This window comes from Nicotiana attenuata, unplaced genomic scaffold (assembly GCF_001879085.1).
Source record: "Nicotiana attenuata strain UT unplaced genomic scaffold, NIATTr2, whole genome shotgun sequence".
Lineage (NCBI taxonomy): Eukaryota > Viridiplantae > Streptophyta > Magnoliopsida > Solanales > Solanaceae > Nicotiana > Nicotiana attenuata.
Window position 1 is genome coordinate 439,884 of NW_017670652.1, and position 17,141 is coordinate 457,024.

The 17,141-nt window shown below is 40.0% G+C and overlaps 1 protein-coding gene across 1 annotated transcript; it reads right to left on the minus strand.

Moving 5' to 3' along the window:
* Nucleotides 1-14,495: 14,495 nt before the first annotated feature.
* Nucleotides 14,496-16,866, minus strand: LOC109241911 (UBP1-associated protein 2C-like). Its single transcript, XM_019408740.1, has 2 exons — nucleotides 15,477-16,866; nucleotides 14,496-14,806 (listed from the first exon to the last, which is right to left on the minus strand). The coding sequence occupies exon 1, from the start codon at nucleotides 16,738-16,740 to the stop codon at nucleotides 15,478-15,480; it is 1,263 nt and encodes a 420-aa protein (XP_019264285.1). The 5' UTR covers nucleotides 16,741-16,866; the 3' UTR covers nucleotides 14,496-14,806; nucleotide 15,477.
* Between the last annotated feature and the right edge of the window lie 275 nt (nucleotides 16,867-17,141).

Here is a 17,141-nt window from a genome sequence, read left to right on the forward strand (position 1 = left end):
CCCGCTTCTATGGGCTCATCAGCCGCATCTACGGCTCCGTTTTTTTGAAAAACACGTTGCTTAAGCGTAATTTCATTAACCTTCCCGACCAGCCGCTTCTGCGGTCCAAGGTCCGCTCTTTCGGGACCGCACATGCATATCACCTCGGCTTCTGCGACCCCAGATTCCCCTGTTCAAAATACGCATATGTGGCAACTTCATCGCATCTGCGGTCTTGCAGATGCGGAAACAACCTCACACCTGCGACCACTTCCCAGCCTAGCCAAAACCCCGCACTTGCGCCTTCCTGGCCGCATCTGCGGCTCCGCACTTGCGCCTTCATGGCCGCATCTGCGGCTTCGCACATACGGCCAATTCCACGCAGGTGCAGTTGTACCAGAACAGAAGCCAACAGAAATTCCTCAATCCGATTTAAATTCGAATCACACCCGAGGCTCCCGGGACCCCATCCAAACATACCATCATGTCCTAAAACATGATACGAACTTAGTCAAAGCCTCAAATCACATCAAACAACATCAAAAACATGAATCGCACCCCAATTTAAGCCTATTGAAACTAATGGATTCCCAACTTCTAAAACCAATGCCAAAACCTATCAAACCACTTCTGATTGACCTCTAATTTTGTACCCAAGTCATAAATGACATAGCAGACCTATTCCAACTTCCTTAACCAAAATTCGAGCTTGTTATCAACAAATTCAACTCTCGGTTAAACTTCTCAACCTTCCAAATCTTCAACTTTCCAACTTTCGCTAATTCAAGCCAAAATGACCTACGGACCTCCAAATTAGTATCCGGACATACTCCTAAGTCCAGATTAACCATACGAAGCTATAGGAACCATCAAAACTCCATTTTGGAGCCGTTTGCACATATGTCAACATCCGGTCAACTCTTTCAACTTAAGCTTCCAACATTCGAAATATCTCCGAAACCAAACCAACCACCCCGACAAGTCACATAATCACAAATGAACATAGAATAAGCAATAAATGGGGGAATAGGGCTACGATACTCAAAATGACTGGCTGGGTCGTTACATTCTCCCCCTCTAAAACACGTTGCCCCTCGAACAGGTCTAGAATCATACCTGGAGTCTCAAATAGGTGTGGATATCTGCTCCGTATCTCTTGCTCGGTCTCCCTAGTAGCTTCCTCGATTGGCTGGCCTTTCCACTCAACTTTCGCTGAAGCTATATTTTTTTATCTCAACTTTCGAACCCGCGGATCCAAAATGGCTACCGATTCCACATCATAAGTCAAGTCCCCATCTAATCGAACCGTGCAAAAATTCAGAATATGAGATGGATTAACATAATACTTCTGGACTATGGAAACATGACATACTGGGTGAACACCTGATAGACTAGGCGGAAATGCAAGCTTGTAGGCTACCTCTCCAATCCTCTCAAGCACCTCAAGGGCCAATATACCGAGGGCTCAACTCGCCCTTCTTCCCAAACCTCATCACACCCTTCATGGGCGATACTCTGAGCAATACCTTCTCTCCTATCATATATGCAACATCACGAACCCTCCGATTGGTGTAACTCTATGTCTAGACTGTGCCATACGAAGCCAATCCTAAATCAACTTGACCTTTTCCAAGGCATCCTGAACTAGTCCGTGCCCATTAACCTAGCCTCCCCCTGCTCAAACCACCCAACTGGAGATCGACACTGCCTCTCATATAAGGCTAGCCATCTAAATACTCGATTGGTAGCTGTTGTTGTAGGCAAAATCTGCAAGTGGTAGAAACTGATCCCAAGAACCCCCAAAATCCATAACACAAGTGCGTAGCATATCCTCCAAAATCTTAATGGTGTGCTTGGACTGTTCGTCCGTCTGGGGTGGAATGCTGTACTTAACTCAACCCATGTGCCCAACTCTCACTGCAATACTCTCCAAAACTGTGATATGAACTACGTGTCCCGATCAGAAATAATGGACAACGGCACACCATGAAGGCGAACAATCTCGCGGATATAAATCTCAGCCAACCGCTTCAAAGAATAGGTAGTTACAACTAGAATGAAATGTGCAGACTTAGTCAACCGGTCCACAATCACCCAAATAGCATAGAATTTATTCAAAGTCCGTGGGAGCCCAGCAACGAAGTCCATGGTAACACGCTCCCATTTCCACTGAGGAACCTCAAGTCTTTGAAGCAAACCGCCCGGCCTCTGATGCTCGTACTTCACCTGCTGACAGTTAAAGCACCAAGACACATATTCCACAATATCTTTCTTCATTCATCTCCACCAATAGTGCTACCTCAAGTGCTGATACATCTTCACGAAAACGGATGAATGGAATACCTTGAACTTTGGGCCTCACATAACCCATCCATATTAGGCACAGAAATGCTACCCTGCCTCTACAACGCCCCATCATCTCCAATATATACCTCCTTGGCGTCACCTTGTTGTACCGTGTCCTTAAGGACAAGCAAATGGGTGTCGTCATACTGACACTCTATGATGCAATCATATAAAGAAGACCGAGAAACCACGCAAGCTAGAACTCGTCTAGGCTTCGAAACATCTAACCTGACGAACTGATTGGCCAAGGCCTGAACATCTCATGCAAGTGGTCTCTCACCAACAAGAATATATGCAAGGCTACTATATTCACCGCATTTTTACTCAAGGCATCGGCCACCATATTGGCCTTCCCGGGATGATACAAAATAGTAATATCATAGTCTTTTAATAGTTCCAACCATCTTTGCTGCCTCAAATTTAGATCCTTTTGCTTGAACAAGTGCTATATATTCTGATGATCTGTAAATACCTTACAAGACATGATGTAGAGATAATGTCCATATGTTCAATGCATGAACAATGGCTGCCAACTCTAAATCATGAACGGGGTAGTTCTTCTCCTGAGGCTACGATTGGAGTGAAGCATAAGCAATCACCCTACCTTCATGCATCAAGATACATACAATACCAATCCGAGAAGCATCACAATACACTGTATATGAACCCGATGCTGAAGGTAAAACTAGAACTGGAGTTGTGGTCAAGGCAGTCTTGAGCTTCCGAAAGCTCGCCTCACACTCATCCGACCACCTGAATGGGGCACCCTTCTAGGTCAATATAGTCAAAGGTGCATCAATGGACGAGAAACCCTTTACAAAATGGCGATAATATCCATCCAAGCTAAGAAAACTCTGAATCTCAGTAGTTGAAGACGGTCTGGGCCAACTGAACTACCTAAATATTCTTTGGATCTACCTTAATCCCCTCATTGGACTCCATGTGCACCAAGAACACAATAGAATCAAACCAAAACTCACACTTAGAGAATATAGCATAGAGTTTTTCCTCCGTCAACGTCTGTAGTACAATACTTAAATGTTGCTCATGCTCCTCCTGGCTACGTGACTATACCAGTATATAATCAATGAATACTATGACAAAAGAATCAAGATATGGCTTGAATACAATGTTCATCAGATGCACGAATGCTAATATAAAGCCTATAAGGCCTACTGTGGCGTGTAACTCGATCCACAATAATAAATAAGCCAATAAGGCATATTGCAGCGTGTAGCTCGATCTACAACAATAATTATAGTAATAGAGCCAATATGGATTGCTGTAGCGTGCATCCCGATCGACAATAACGCTCATAACACGCTCCCAGGCCCACCTCAACCACCAATCTCTCAAGTCTCAAGGCTCACAACCTCGTACTACTCAGCCCAAATAATAATAGTAATAATAATATGTGATGTAACAGTGAATGCCGACAGAGACTGTGATATGATATGCAAATGATGGATCATGATTGAGCACATAATTGCAATTTAAGCAGATAACTCAAAACAACATAAATAACCTCACTAGGCCTCAACAGAATAAGCACATAGCCTAAACATGTTTTTCTAACATGAATTAAAGTTCAATTACTCTAAAAAGTAAGCATTTCATGGATAGAGCAAGACTTGCTAACAACACAGTCCAAAAGAATTAACCGAATCATGAATATCATGGTGCATGCCCCACGCCCGTCACCTAGCATGTGCGTCACCCCAACACAAACCATATAACACGTTTTCTAGGGATTTATACCCTCAGTTCCAAGTTTATAAGTGTTACTTATCTCAAAGTGCGTAACTCAATGCTCCAACAAACCCTTGCCTAGCGTATCGGCCTCCAAACAACTCGAATCTAGTCACAAACAACTTAATATAATCAATACAAGCTATAGGAATCGATTCTATACGATAAAGCTAAGTTCTTTAACCAAATTCAAAAAGTCAACCCCAGGTTCACGCCTTGGAACCGTCAAAATTCACAAATTCCAAACACCCATTTAATAACGAGTCCAACCATACCAAAATCGTTCAATTCCAACCAAAAACTAACCTCAATTCCCCAAATCTTACTCTACAATACATAAACCACAATCCCCTAAATTTAACCTCAAATACACATAATCTAGGTAAAAAAAAATGGGTATTCAATATTAATGGACAAAAGTAATCAAAAGTCACTTACCACTTGAATTAGTGAAATCCCATTGAAAAATCACCACTAGCCGAGCTTCTAAAGTCCAAAAATGAGAGAAACCTCGAAACCCTCGTTTAAATCCTTCAGCCCAGCATTCCTGCTTTTGCGGGCTCTTCAGCTGCACATGCGCTCCGCTTTTGCGGAAAACACGTCGCTTTTGCAAAATTACATTAACCTTCTCGACCAGCCGCTTCTGCAGCCAAATCCCGCTTCTACGAGTCCACTTCTGCGGTCCAAGGTCCGCTCCTACGGGATCACACCTGCACATCACCTCTGCTTCTGCGACCCCAGCTTCTCCTGACCAAAATCCGCATATGCGGCAGCTTCATCGCATACGCGTGCTTGCAGAGGCCGAAATAACCTCGCACCTGCAACCACTGCCCAGCCTAACCAAAACCCCACATATGTACCTTTATGGCCCCATCTACAGCCAATTCCACGCAGGTGCGGTTGCACCAAAACTGAAGCCAACAGAAAATCTTCAAGTCCAAAACTCAATCTGATTTCAATTTGAATCACACCCGAGGCCCCCGAGACCTCATACAAACATACTAACACGTTCTAAAACATGATACGAACTTAGTCGAAGCCTCAAATCACATCAAACAACATCAAAAACACGAATCGCACCCCAATTCAAAACTTATTGAAACTAATAGATTTCCAACTTTAAAACCAATGTCGAACCTATCGAATCAATTTCGATTGACCTCAAGAACCAAGTCATAAATTACACAATGCACCTATTCCAACTTCAGGAACCAAAATCCGAGCCTGGTATCAAAAAATTCAACTATCGGTCAAATTTCTCAACCATTTCAAACCTTCAATTTTCAACTTTCGCCAACTCAAACTAAAATAACTACAGACCTCTAAATAAATATTCGGACATATTCGTAAGTCCAAAATTACCATACAAAGCTATCGGAACTATCAAAACTCCATTATGGAGCCATTTGCACATACGTCAACATCTTGTTAACTCTTTCAACTTAAGCTTCCAACCTTGGGACTAAGTGTCCCAATTTATTCCGAAACATCCTCGGAACCAAACCAGCCATCCTGACAAGTCACATAACCACAAATGAACATAGAATAAGCAATAAATAGGGGAACAGGCTATAATACTCAAAACGACTGGCCAAGTCGTTACAGTATTTCACTAGAAAAATAACTTGATCATACTGCGACAATCATAAAACAACAATTTACTAATGAACAGAAACTATAAAGTAGGAAACACACTTAACAACATAACATGTTAGTTTTGGGCTTTTGAATTAAAATAGTGTGAATGAAAAATGGGTGAACAAATAAAATTTTGATTTTTCTCTCCTTTACAAAGTGGTAGGAGGGAAAAACATTTAGAGGATTTATATACAATTGCACTTCTTCCTACTCTTAAAGGGTTGAGAAGAAGTCAAGCCTCGCACTGTCGTCGTCACCGCTCGGCTTAGGTTTTGGGTTTCTAATTTTATTTTCTCGTTTTATTTGAGTAAATAGCCATTTTCGTAATGGCTGTTTACGCGAAAGGCCACTTGTAAGAGTTGCACCTCTTCATTTGAACCCAACCTTTGAATCCAACTTGTTGGCTATAAATACCATGTCATTCCCTCAGATTATCCTTACGAAAGTCTTAATCCCCTTCATATTGCATTATTTTCTAATAGAATGTAAACAAAAGTAAGTGTGATTTTCTACCGATCTTTGAGAAAGTTGGTCACTGGGGTTTGAAGTACCGCTACGCCAGTGAGGGTGATCCATTCTATTCTGCAAGAAAATAATCCTAAACCTCAGGTACTAGGAGGGGATTACTTTCTTAAGAAAAATTGTGAATTCAGTGGGCTCGGATTTATTTTTGTTTCTTCTACATTTCTATTTTTTATTGTTTACAAGTTCCATAATTTATTTTTCAAATATAGATTATTAACAAACTTAAGGAACTTAATTATTAATATTTTATTATCGTGTTTTATACATTCTTCAGGAGTGTAAAACCTGCGTGGTTTTCTACCCCCAGTTTGGAGATTAAACCTTCGTGGTTTTCTACTTTGTCTCTTAACTTTTAAAGTTGTTTTGTTTCGTTTATTATTTTTTCTTTGGAGATTAAAATCTACGTGATTTTTTACTTTGTTGGAGACTGAAATCTACGTGATTTTCTACTTCAGTGTTATTCGGTTTGAAGATATAAAAACTTTATCGTATATTAAAATTTATTTGTGCCGTTTTGTTTTACACAAATGACAATGGATACCGAACAATAAACTGTTCCTATTGTGAATGGCAATACCTCGCTGGTGACTACCAATGCTTCTTCAAGTCGCACAGTGCCTGCACAAATACTGGTACCACCGACAACCTCGGAAATTTTTTTAGGATTGAATTCAAGCAATGACAGCAGAAAATGTTCTTCTACTTGGTGACTCCAAGTCTTTAGAAATTTATTAAGGGGGCGTGTTGGTTCTTCCAAATGGAACTCCACATAATGAACACTTCCTTTTCATTGAGGCATGGAAGAATTCTGATTTTCTGTGCAAGAATTACATTCTTAGCAGACTGGAGGACAATTTGTATAATGTCTATAATAATGTGGAGACATCGAAAGAACTGTGGACTGCGCTTGAAAAGAAATATAAAACTAAAGATGCCGGGTTGAAGAAGTTTGTAGCCGCAAAATTTCTGGATTATAAAATGGTAGATAGCAAGTCTGTTATAACTCAAGTCCAAGAATTACAAGTGACTATCCATGATCTCCTTGCTAAAGGTATATTTCGAATTAATACTTTTGTTAAAAGTATTAATTATATTATTACTAATGTATTTTTCATTAAAGGTTTCGTCATCAATGAATTATTCCAAGTTGCAGTGTTGATTGAGAAGTTGCCTCATTTATGAAAGGCAAAAACTATCTGAAACACAAACCCAAGGAGATGTTGCTCGAAGATTTCATTGTTCGGTTGAGGATTGAAGAGGACAACAAAGCTGCTAAAAAGAATGTTCATAGAAACTCAACGATAATGAAAGAAAATATTGTTGAGGATGCTCCAATAACTAAAAAAGAAAGAAGCCATCTGGATCAAAGAGTAAACCGAGGTTCAAAGGAAATTGCTACAACTGTGGGAAAGCTGGACACAAGTTTGTAGATTGTCGTGCTCCAAAGAAGGACTAGAAAAATGGTCAAGCAAACATTGTTGAAAAGAACGAGGAAATTGATGACTTGTGCGCTATGCTTTCTGAATGCAACTTGGTAGGAAATCCCAAGGAATAGTGGATTGATTCTGGAGCCATCACCATGTCTATGTTGTTATAGAAGTGTTTGCTACATAAGCTCCCGTTGGACCCGAAGAGACACTTTCTATGAAAAATTTTGCAACGGCCAAGATTGAAGGTCTGGAAAGATATTTTTGAAGAAAACTTCTGGCAAGGTGGTAACTCTGAATAACGTTCTTTATATTCCTAAAATAAGGAAGAATTTGGTTTCTACCACACTTCTTGTTAAGAATGGGTTTAAGTGCATTTTGTATCTGACAAAGTTGTCATAAGTAAGAATGAGATGTTTGTAAGAAAATGTCACCTTACTGAGGGCCTTTTCAAACTGAATGTAAGGGTCGTTGACAATAATAAAATTTTAGATTCTTCTTAGATTAGTCAAATGATTTATGGTATATACGTTTAAGACATATCAATTATAAAACCTTGCACATAATGATTAATTTGGAAATATTGACCAAGTTTGAATGCAACAAATCAAAATGTGTGGAATCCAAGTATGTTAAACATCCCTATAACTCAACAACAACAACAACAACAACCTAGTAAAATCCCACAGGTAGGGTCTAGGGAGTGGTAGTGTGTACGCAGACCTTACCCCTACCCTGGAGGAGTAGAGAGGTTGTTTCTGATAGACCCTCAGCTTGAGAAGACGAAAAGAGACAATAGATCAGTAATAACAACAAAAGCCACAAAGATAATACCAGCATCGTAAGAACCAGAAAATAGATGGAAAAGCAATAACAATAACCAGTAATAATGGCACGGTACTATAAAAATAGAAAAATAGTATGAACACAACATTAACCATTGTCTGTCTAAGACAAAAACACTATTAGACTATCCTCACACCTGGTACAAAGTAGAAAAACGCTCAACTACCTCCTAACCTTCAACCCTAAAGCTCGATCTCCACACCTTCCTATCAAGAGCCATGTCCTCGAAAATCTTTAGCCGCACCATGTCCTGCTTGATCACCTCTCCCCAATACTTCTTAGGCCTCTTTTTACCTCTTCTTATACCTGCCAAAGCCAACCGATCACCCTTTTTACCGGGGCATCTAGGCTTCTCCTCCGCACGTGCCCGAACCATCTAAGCCTCACTTCCCGCATCTTGTCTTCCATGGGAGCCACACCCGCCTTCATCCGAATATCTTAATTCCTAATCATATCCAGCCTAGTATGTCTGCACATCCATCTCCACATCCTCTTTCCACTACCTTCATCTTCTGGATATATGAATTATTTACTGGCTAACACTTTGTCCTATACAACATGGCCGGTCTAACCACCACTTTATAGAACTTACCTTTAAGTCTCGGTCGCACATTCTTGTCACATAGGACGCCAGATGCTATCCTCCATTTCATCCACCCCACCCCTATACAATGTGTGACATCCTCGTCAATCTCCCCTTCCCCATGGATAACTGACCGAAGGTACTTGAAACTTCATTTCTGGGGATGACTTGTGAGTCCACCCTCACATCCATGTCTGCTACCCCCGTCACGTCGCTAAACTTGCACACCAGGTATTCTATCTTAGTCCTGCTCAACTTGAATCCTTTACACTCAGGGGTGTGTCTCCAAGCATCCAAACCTCTCGTTAACGTCGCCACACATCTTATTAATCAGAACTATATCATCAATAAATAACATACACCATGGAACCTCCCCTTGAATATGGTGTGTCAGCACGTCCATCATCAGGACTTTTTAAAATAAGTTAGTTGAAAGGATGTAACAACCCGACCGCTCATTTTATATAATTGAGCCTCGTTTCCCCTTTTGATGTTTCACACATGTGTGTTTATGGTTTATGACTTACGAGGTAGATTAGTTTTGTTCTGGGAAGATTTCAGGTTGATTTGGGACCCTTTGATTCTTGGCTTAGAAGCCTAAGTTGTGCAAGTTGGCCAATGGTTGGCTTTTGTGAACGGTATTTTGATGATTCCGATAGCTTTGTATCGTGATTTTGGACATGGGCGTATGCCCAAAATCGAATTCGGAAGTCCGTAGGTTGATTTGTGTTGTTTTGCCGAAATTTGGCAACTTGAAGTCTAGAAGTTCGACTGTAGGTTGATTTTTGTCTATCGGGATCGTAATTTGGTTCTTGGAATTGGAATAGGTTCGTTATTCTATTTAGAACTTGTCTGCAAAATTTGGTATCGTTTGGATTTAATTTGATAAGATTCAGACGTGTAGTTGCAATTCTAGAGGTTTTTGAAATTTACTTTGAAATTCATGCATTTTGGTGTCCAATTCGTAGTTCTGGATGTTATTTTTGTATTTTGATAGCGTGAGCGAGTTCATATGATGTTTTTAGACTTGTGTGGATATTTGGTTTGGAGCCCCGAGGGCTCGGATGAGTTTCGGACATGATTCAGAATGGTTTGAACTGAAAATGGAATTGCCGGTTTGTCGGTGCTCAGTTATCGCAATTGCGAAGGTAACAGGGGTGGTCATATGTCGCAAATGCGATTCCCTTTTGCACTTGCAAAGTTAGCAGGCCTGAGGGCTGGTTAGCAATTGCTATTATTTGGTTGCATTTGTAATAGTGGTTAGCTTCACAATTATGACTTTTGTTGAGGGTATCAGGGTTCGCAAATGCGAGGGTTCGCAAATGCGAGGGGGAGCCGCAATTGCGACATCTGACCACCCCCTATCACCTTTGCAATTGCGAGGCTGGTGCTCGCAATTGCGATAACTGAGCACTAGCGCACCATCAATTCCATTTTTCAGTACAAACCATTCTGAATCATGTCCGAAACTCATTCGAGCCCTCGGGGCTCCAAACCGAACATCCACACAAGTCTAAAAACATCATACGAACTTGTTTGCACGATCAAAACACAAAAATAACATCTAGACCTACGAATCGGACACCAACACATATGAATTTCAAAGTAAATTTCAAGAACCTTTAGAATTGCAACTAAATGCCTGAATCCTATCACTTCAACTCCAAATGATACCAAATTTTGCAGAAAAGTTCTAAATAGAATAACGGACATATTCTAAGTCCAAAAACCAAATTACGATCTCGATAGACAAAAGTCAACCTGCGGTCAAACTTCTTAGCTTCAAATTGCCATATTTCAGCAAAATAACACAAATCAACCTACGGACTTTCGAATTCGATTCCGGGCATACACCGAAGTCCAAAATCACAATACGAAGCTATCAGAGCCATCAAAACACCGTTCCGGGGTTGTTTCACAAAAGCCAACCATTGGTCAACATGCACAACTTATGCTTTTGAGCTAAGAATCAAAGGGTCATAAATCAACTCGAAATCTTCCCGAAACTAAACTAATCAACGCCGTAAGTCATAAAACCATAAACTCACATGTGTGAAGTATCAAAAAGGCAAACGGGGCGCAATTACCCAAAACGACCGGTCGGGTCATTATATTATCCCCATATTAAAACAAACATTCATCCTTGAACGTGCATAAGGACATGCCTGAAGTGATCAATAGATGAGGATAACGACTCCGCATGTCGTGCTCGGTCTCCCAGGTCGCCTCCTCGACTGGATGACCCCTCCATTGAACCTTCACTGAAGCCATGTCCTTTGATCTCAATTTCCTGACCTGTCTGTCCAAGATAGCCACTGGCTCCTCAATATAGGTCAAATTCTTGTCCAATTGCACTGAGATGAAGTCTAAAACATGAGACAGATCACCATAATTTTCACTCACCAACCAAATAAGGAAAAATAAGTGATAAAAAACATTCATTTTTCAGGAAAATATTTTCCTTACTACCAAACATACTCAAAATTGCGGCCGAAAAACAATCCAATAGAGAGAGATATGTATATCATAGACACACCCCAAGTCAGAAGACATGGTCAAAAGTTGCTCAATACCTATCACATGACTTCAACCCTGAGCAGTAGCAAAATCTCAAGTTCTGGAAGTATTACAACTTTTATCATAATATTTATTTGATAAATAAATTACTTTTAAATTAACTGGAAGTCCCAGGGACATGAGACAACACTATATATGTCAACTGCCTTAGCACAAAAATCGAATAACAGAGGACTGTCGAAGGGTTAAGCTAAAATATTCCATCATTTGCGTCTCCTACTATTTGGTGAATATAGCCAACTCCAAGGCCACTTAAAACTTTCGTAATGGTATCAAGATGGTATTACCACTAGGAATCGATAGAGAAACAATTAAATTCATAGCTGTTGAGCGCGGGCTTAGTCCGGGCATAACCTCACTAGTGTGACATAGATTTCTAAATATTTGACTGCTCCCACTTCGATAGGTAAAGACTCCCGTAGATGGTAATAGCATGGATATATTAGTATTGAAAATTTTAATCATCTTTACGTAGACATTAATCACAAATATGAAGCTGATGATTTGCGAAGGGATTGACCGAGACACCCTATCATATTAGCCCAGATTTTTTACCAAAAAACTCTTCTTTGCCTTCTACACTATATTTTTCTATCTATCTAATGTCATAGAAGTTGAAAAAAGGAAGAAACCAACTAATGGAAGCTTCTGAATACAGCTGCATTGAGATTGAGCTGAAGTTCACCAAGATTAACTAACTTTTGACATTTTATTCTTATTGCTCAAAGTGTACAACAATATAGTCCTAGAACTAGTACAACAAATTTCTTCTTTTATGGCCTTCGAGCCAGGTCGCACCACCATTCAGCATTTTCCTCATCTACCGCACCTTGATCTTCGCCAAATTAGCAGCCGTCATTATGTTAGAATTCAATACCTTGGTACCTGCAATATAGCTTTCACTCTCCCCACCCCCATCGCGCCTCTGCAATGGTGAGTGGAGAGCCACCAAAAAACAAGGAAAAGGATTTTGTTCCGTTGACTACACTTTCACATCAGCAGGGTAGGCAGCAGAGGAACTCAATTGGGTTAAGAAACCAAAAACCAAAAAAACTAGGCATAACCTTTCCAATTACAATCGGAGACATGCATCATGACATCAAGGACTTATTTAGGATTTAGATGGCAACCGCCAAAGAAATATTTATTTAAATCCAAAAAATCAAACTTTAGACTGAGACGGGTGAGAACTTTGTTTCTGACACATCTAGTATCCAATTTGGCAATACTTTTTAAAAGTGTAATACAGCATGTGACCTTAAGCAAGAAATTGGTATGTTCCATAATCCTTTTGACTGCGAATTAAATCTAATACAATTCCAGGAACATTGCTCAAGCAGCGCCAATGAAAGATGAAAATAGGATAGACCACAGATCATAGCAGGGATAGATATCCATCTTGATTTCAATTTTCAAAGAACAAGCAATCACTCTCTGATTATGTATAGGAATTTAAAAAGAACAAGCAATCCTGTCTACATCACTACTTAGATTCAATAATAGATCTAATACAATTCCAAGAACATTGCTCAAGCAGCGCCAATGAAAGATGAAAATAAGGACTTGTTTCCAATAGCATGTCGAAATCACAACAAAACTAATTCTATGCCCTCATGCCAACCAGGATAGACCACAGATCATAGCAGGAATAGATATCCATCTTGATTTCAAATTTCAAAGAACAAGCAATCACTTTCTGATTATGTATAGGAATTTTCAAAGAACAAGCAATCCTGTCTACATCGCCACTTAGATTCAATAATAGATCTCAAATACAGTGCAAATCATGAACAGGAACCACCAAATAAGCTGAAAATAGATCCAGTATGCTTGAGAAATGGTGAAAACCAAAACTATGACACAAATGACACATGTTCAATTTGGAGCAAGTACAAAGCTAGTATTAGGTTCAATCTTAAAACAAATCCTGGAAACAGCAACAGCATAGTGATGTAGACAGGACTCTGCTAAGCTCAAGTCACTGATACATCAAACCACCCCGATCACCCACAAAACAACACACACAGAGACACTTGCATTACGTGTTTGTTAACCCGACTGACTTCACACTATCTCCCTTTCCCAAGTTCGCCCACAAAAGAAAACAAGGAAATTAGGAGAGGAAGAAAAGTAACAAGGATCTTCACATGGTAGAACAATATTGATAATGACAATAATTCCCCAAAAATAAGTGGATTTTTTCCTGGAGTATATTCCAATAATTCCAAACAAGGTGGAATTAAAGGAAAAGCAAACTAGAGTTTTCATTTTCTTCTTTTCTGTTTTGTTAAGTGATAGCTATGCCACTGGTTATTGAGACAGCTGAAAAATGCAGGCAAATTGGCAAACAGCTGAATTTGGTTCTTGATACCACATAACATTTGCAAGTTTCCAGTCTCCCTAACACCAGTCCAGATGTTTATGGACATAATTCTAATAAAAACAATATGAATATATTGCCCTTGCTTCAGATTATTGATTCAAATCAGTGACTGACAGCATCAAAAAAGACCCTTCTCTTCACTAGTTATTGAGACAACTAGAAAATGCAGTCCAGTCAAACGTTGTTCATTTTAGAACTTACTACCACAAAACTTTTGTGCTCCTCAATCTTCCAATCACCGCTCCAGATATGTATGAATTAGTATTGTTTTTATTTTAAAATACCATAATTAAAATTAAAATAATATAGAGATTTTGTTTGCATCGAATATTTTGTTTCAGATCATCGAATATAAAGATCCCTCATAGTCAACATATAAAAAAGCTAAGCCAATAATGGCTATCATATAACATGATAGAAGACTTAGAAGAACGCCATATTCTCCAGATCATTAAAAAGATCATTTAGAAAGATTGCCAGATAAGAAACATACAAGAAACAAGAAGTACGGGTAATATTAGATAGCAAAACTGACATAATCCACAATACACTAATCAAAAGATACAGCAATTTTTAAAGTAACCTAGTCCTAGCTTGAATCTAGCAAATATTAAGTAAGAGCCACACATAGGAGCAGATAGGTGAAGCAGCAACAGATGTACAGCAGTCCATGGCAACAAAGATTTCAGTCTGCAATCAGGAAATCAGCACAACCATTTAAAGCATGTTGCGTCCAAGAAGCTCTCAATACACCTGAACAGATATCCATGTACAATTCAATCATTCAAGATTCCAACATATAAATCTTCTTGTGGGCAAACATTTGTAAGCAAATTACTTTCAAAGTACAGGGAACATAAACCACACTAAACAGTATATTGAATCAAGCTATAAGGGGTTCTACAGAAGATGCATTGGACAAGTGCAAATAGATCCACTTACGCCCCATAGGAAAACGAACTCTTCTTACTTAATGGAAGTAGAAAAATCACCAAAAATATCAGACAAAATCCAACAAATATGCCAGGAGCCCCAGAAGAACAATGGTAAGCCAATGAACTGGGATTTTCCAATCTGCAGTCCCTGGTCCAAATGCTAAACACACACATACACACACATGTACAAAAAAAAAAAAGACCTTTGTAGAATTCAGAATAAAAGATAGAGATTTACCCAAAAAGAACACACAATGATTACCAAACAGTCACTCACAAATTTTCTTTAAAAAAACAGAGAAATGGCAGAATTTTTTCCCCCTAGACGAATCATAAACCAGGCACTCCTACAAAATATTTAAACTACGCAAGAAATGAACCAAGACTCATTAGATAGTTGCTAAACAAATATATGCATAAAAAAACACTAAGTAAAAAAGGCAGCATATTATCACGAATACATATAAACAAACAAACTGAAAGATTACCTCAGTAGTATGGGGGCATGCCCTGGTACATCCCACCTGGTGGAACCCTGGCCACTGCTCCTCCTGGTTGTGGTACCTGTGAGGGATAGCCCGGCTGTAATCCATAATTACCACCATCTGGATAACCTCCTGAACTAGGCATTCCAGCAGAACTTTGTGGCATCCTGTAACCAGCATTTCCAAGTCCACCAGGGTAATCCCCTGCACCACCACCATACCCACCAGCGCCAGCATATCCACCAGCACTACCAGTAAAAGAACCCGGTCCTTGGTTTCCATATCCAGGTCCAACAGGATGTGGATTCTGATGTGCCACCATTCCAGGCTGAGGCGGTGGCTGCTGCATTCCTGGACCAGGCCCACCTGAATACCCAGGATATGGACCCAACCCGCTTACAGGAACACCATAATTAGAACCAGGCATCGTTCCAACCCTATCATCACCAGGCATTCCTGTAGGATGTCCAGTATTGGGCATTCCACCAGGCCCCATATTATGTTGGGGCTTCCCCTTCTTATTATCTGTCGCCAATTTGCACAACACCTGATGTCCATCAATCGACTTCACAGGATCAACCAAAGACGCCCTTGCTCCTTCCTCAGTCTTGTACACAAAAAACGCAAAACCTTTTGCCTTTCCAGTCTGTTTATCAAATCCCAAAGGCCCCTCTTCAATCTCTCCGTACATGGAAAAGTGATTCAAAAGCTTCTCAGACGTAATCTCAAATGGAACATTACCAACATATATCTTCCTAAGCGCCACATCAGCAGACTGTGAATTCCCCGAATTACCTGCAGCTGCCAGCTGTGTCACCGTAATACGGCCATCAATTTTCTTGTTGGGCTCCTTTAAAGCAAGAATCGACGCATCTACATGCTTGAAAGTTACAAAACCATAGCCTTTTGATTTCTGCGAGGCCTTGTCGGTTATAACTATGGCCTCGTCGAGTTCTCCGTATGCAGAAAAAACCTGTTTGAGCTTGTCGGTGGTGGTCTCCCAACCAAGACCACGGACGAAAAGCTTGCGCTGAGAGACGTCGGCATCGGCGATGGAACGAACAGCTTCGAGGATATCGGGGTAACGAAGGGAGGCGTTGCGGAGGATTGAGATGCACTGGTCTTTCGTGAACGGTTCGAGAATTCTGTCGATGTCTTCAGGGGAGAGAACGCCGAGTGCCGGAGGAGCGGCGGCGGTAACGAGTTCGTTAGATACAGGATAAGCACCGCCGTTCTCATCAGCCTTGCGTTTCTTCGTTAGATCCATCGCAGAAACCCTACGAGAAAGAGAGAAAGTAAACCCTAGAGAGAGAATGTGATTTGGGAACCGTATAGTATGTAGCGCGTTGCCGCTTTGGAATAAAACCCTACAACTGCAAGGGAGGAACTGTGTATTTATAAGATTACTAGTCTCTGTGTACCCTATTTCTCGATGTGCAATTCTTTTTATAGCACATAAATATTATACTAAAAATTATGTTTGAATTATAAAATAAAGTTTAAATTTTTAAAATTGATAATCTTTAATCCTATATAACTAACCAAAAAAGAAAGAAGCTCTGCCTCTTAAAAGTAATCAATCGCCGTTCAAAATATTCAACTTAAACTTAGTTCTAGTTCTATTATTTTATCACTTGATTTTCACAAATTATCATGCTTTCATGGCAA

Coding starts and splice junctions, on each gene's coding strand:
- LOC109241911 (XM_019408740.1), bottom strand. CDS start 16,740: ATGGATCTAACGAAGAAACGCAAGGCTGATGAGAACGGCGGTGCTTAT.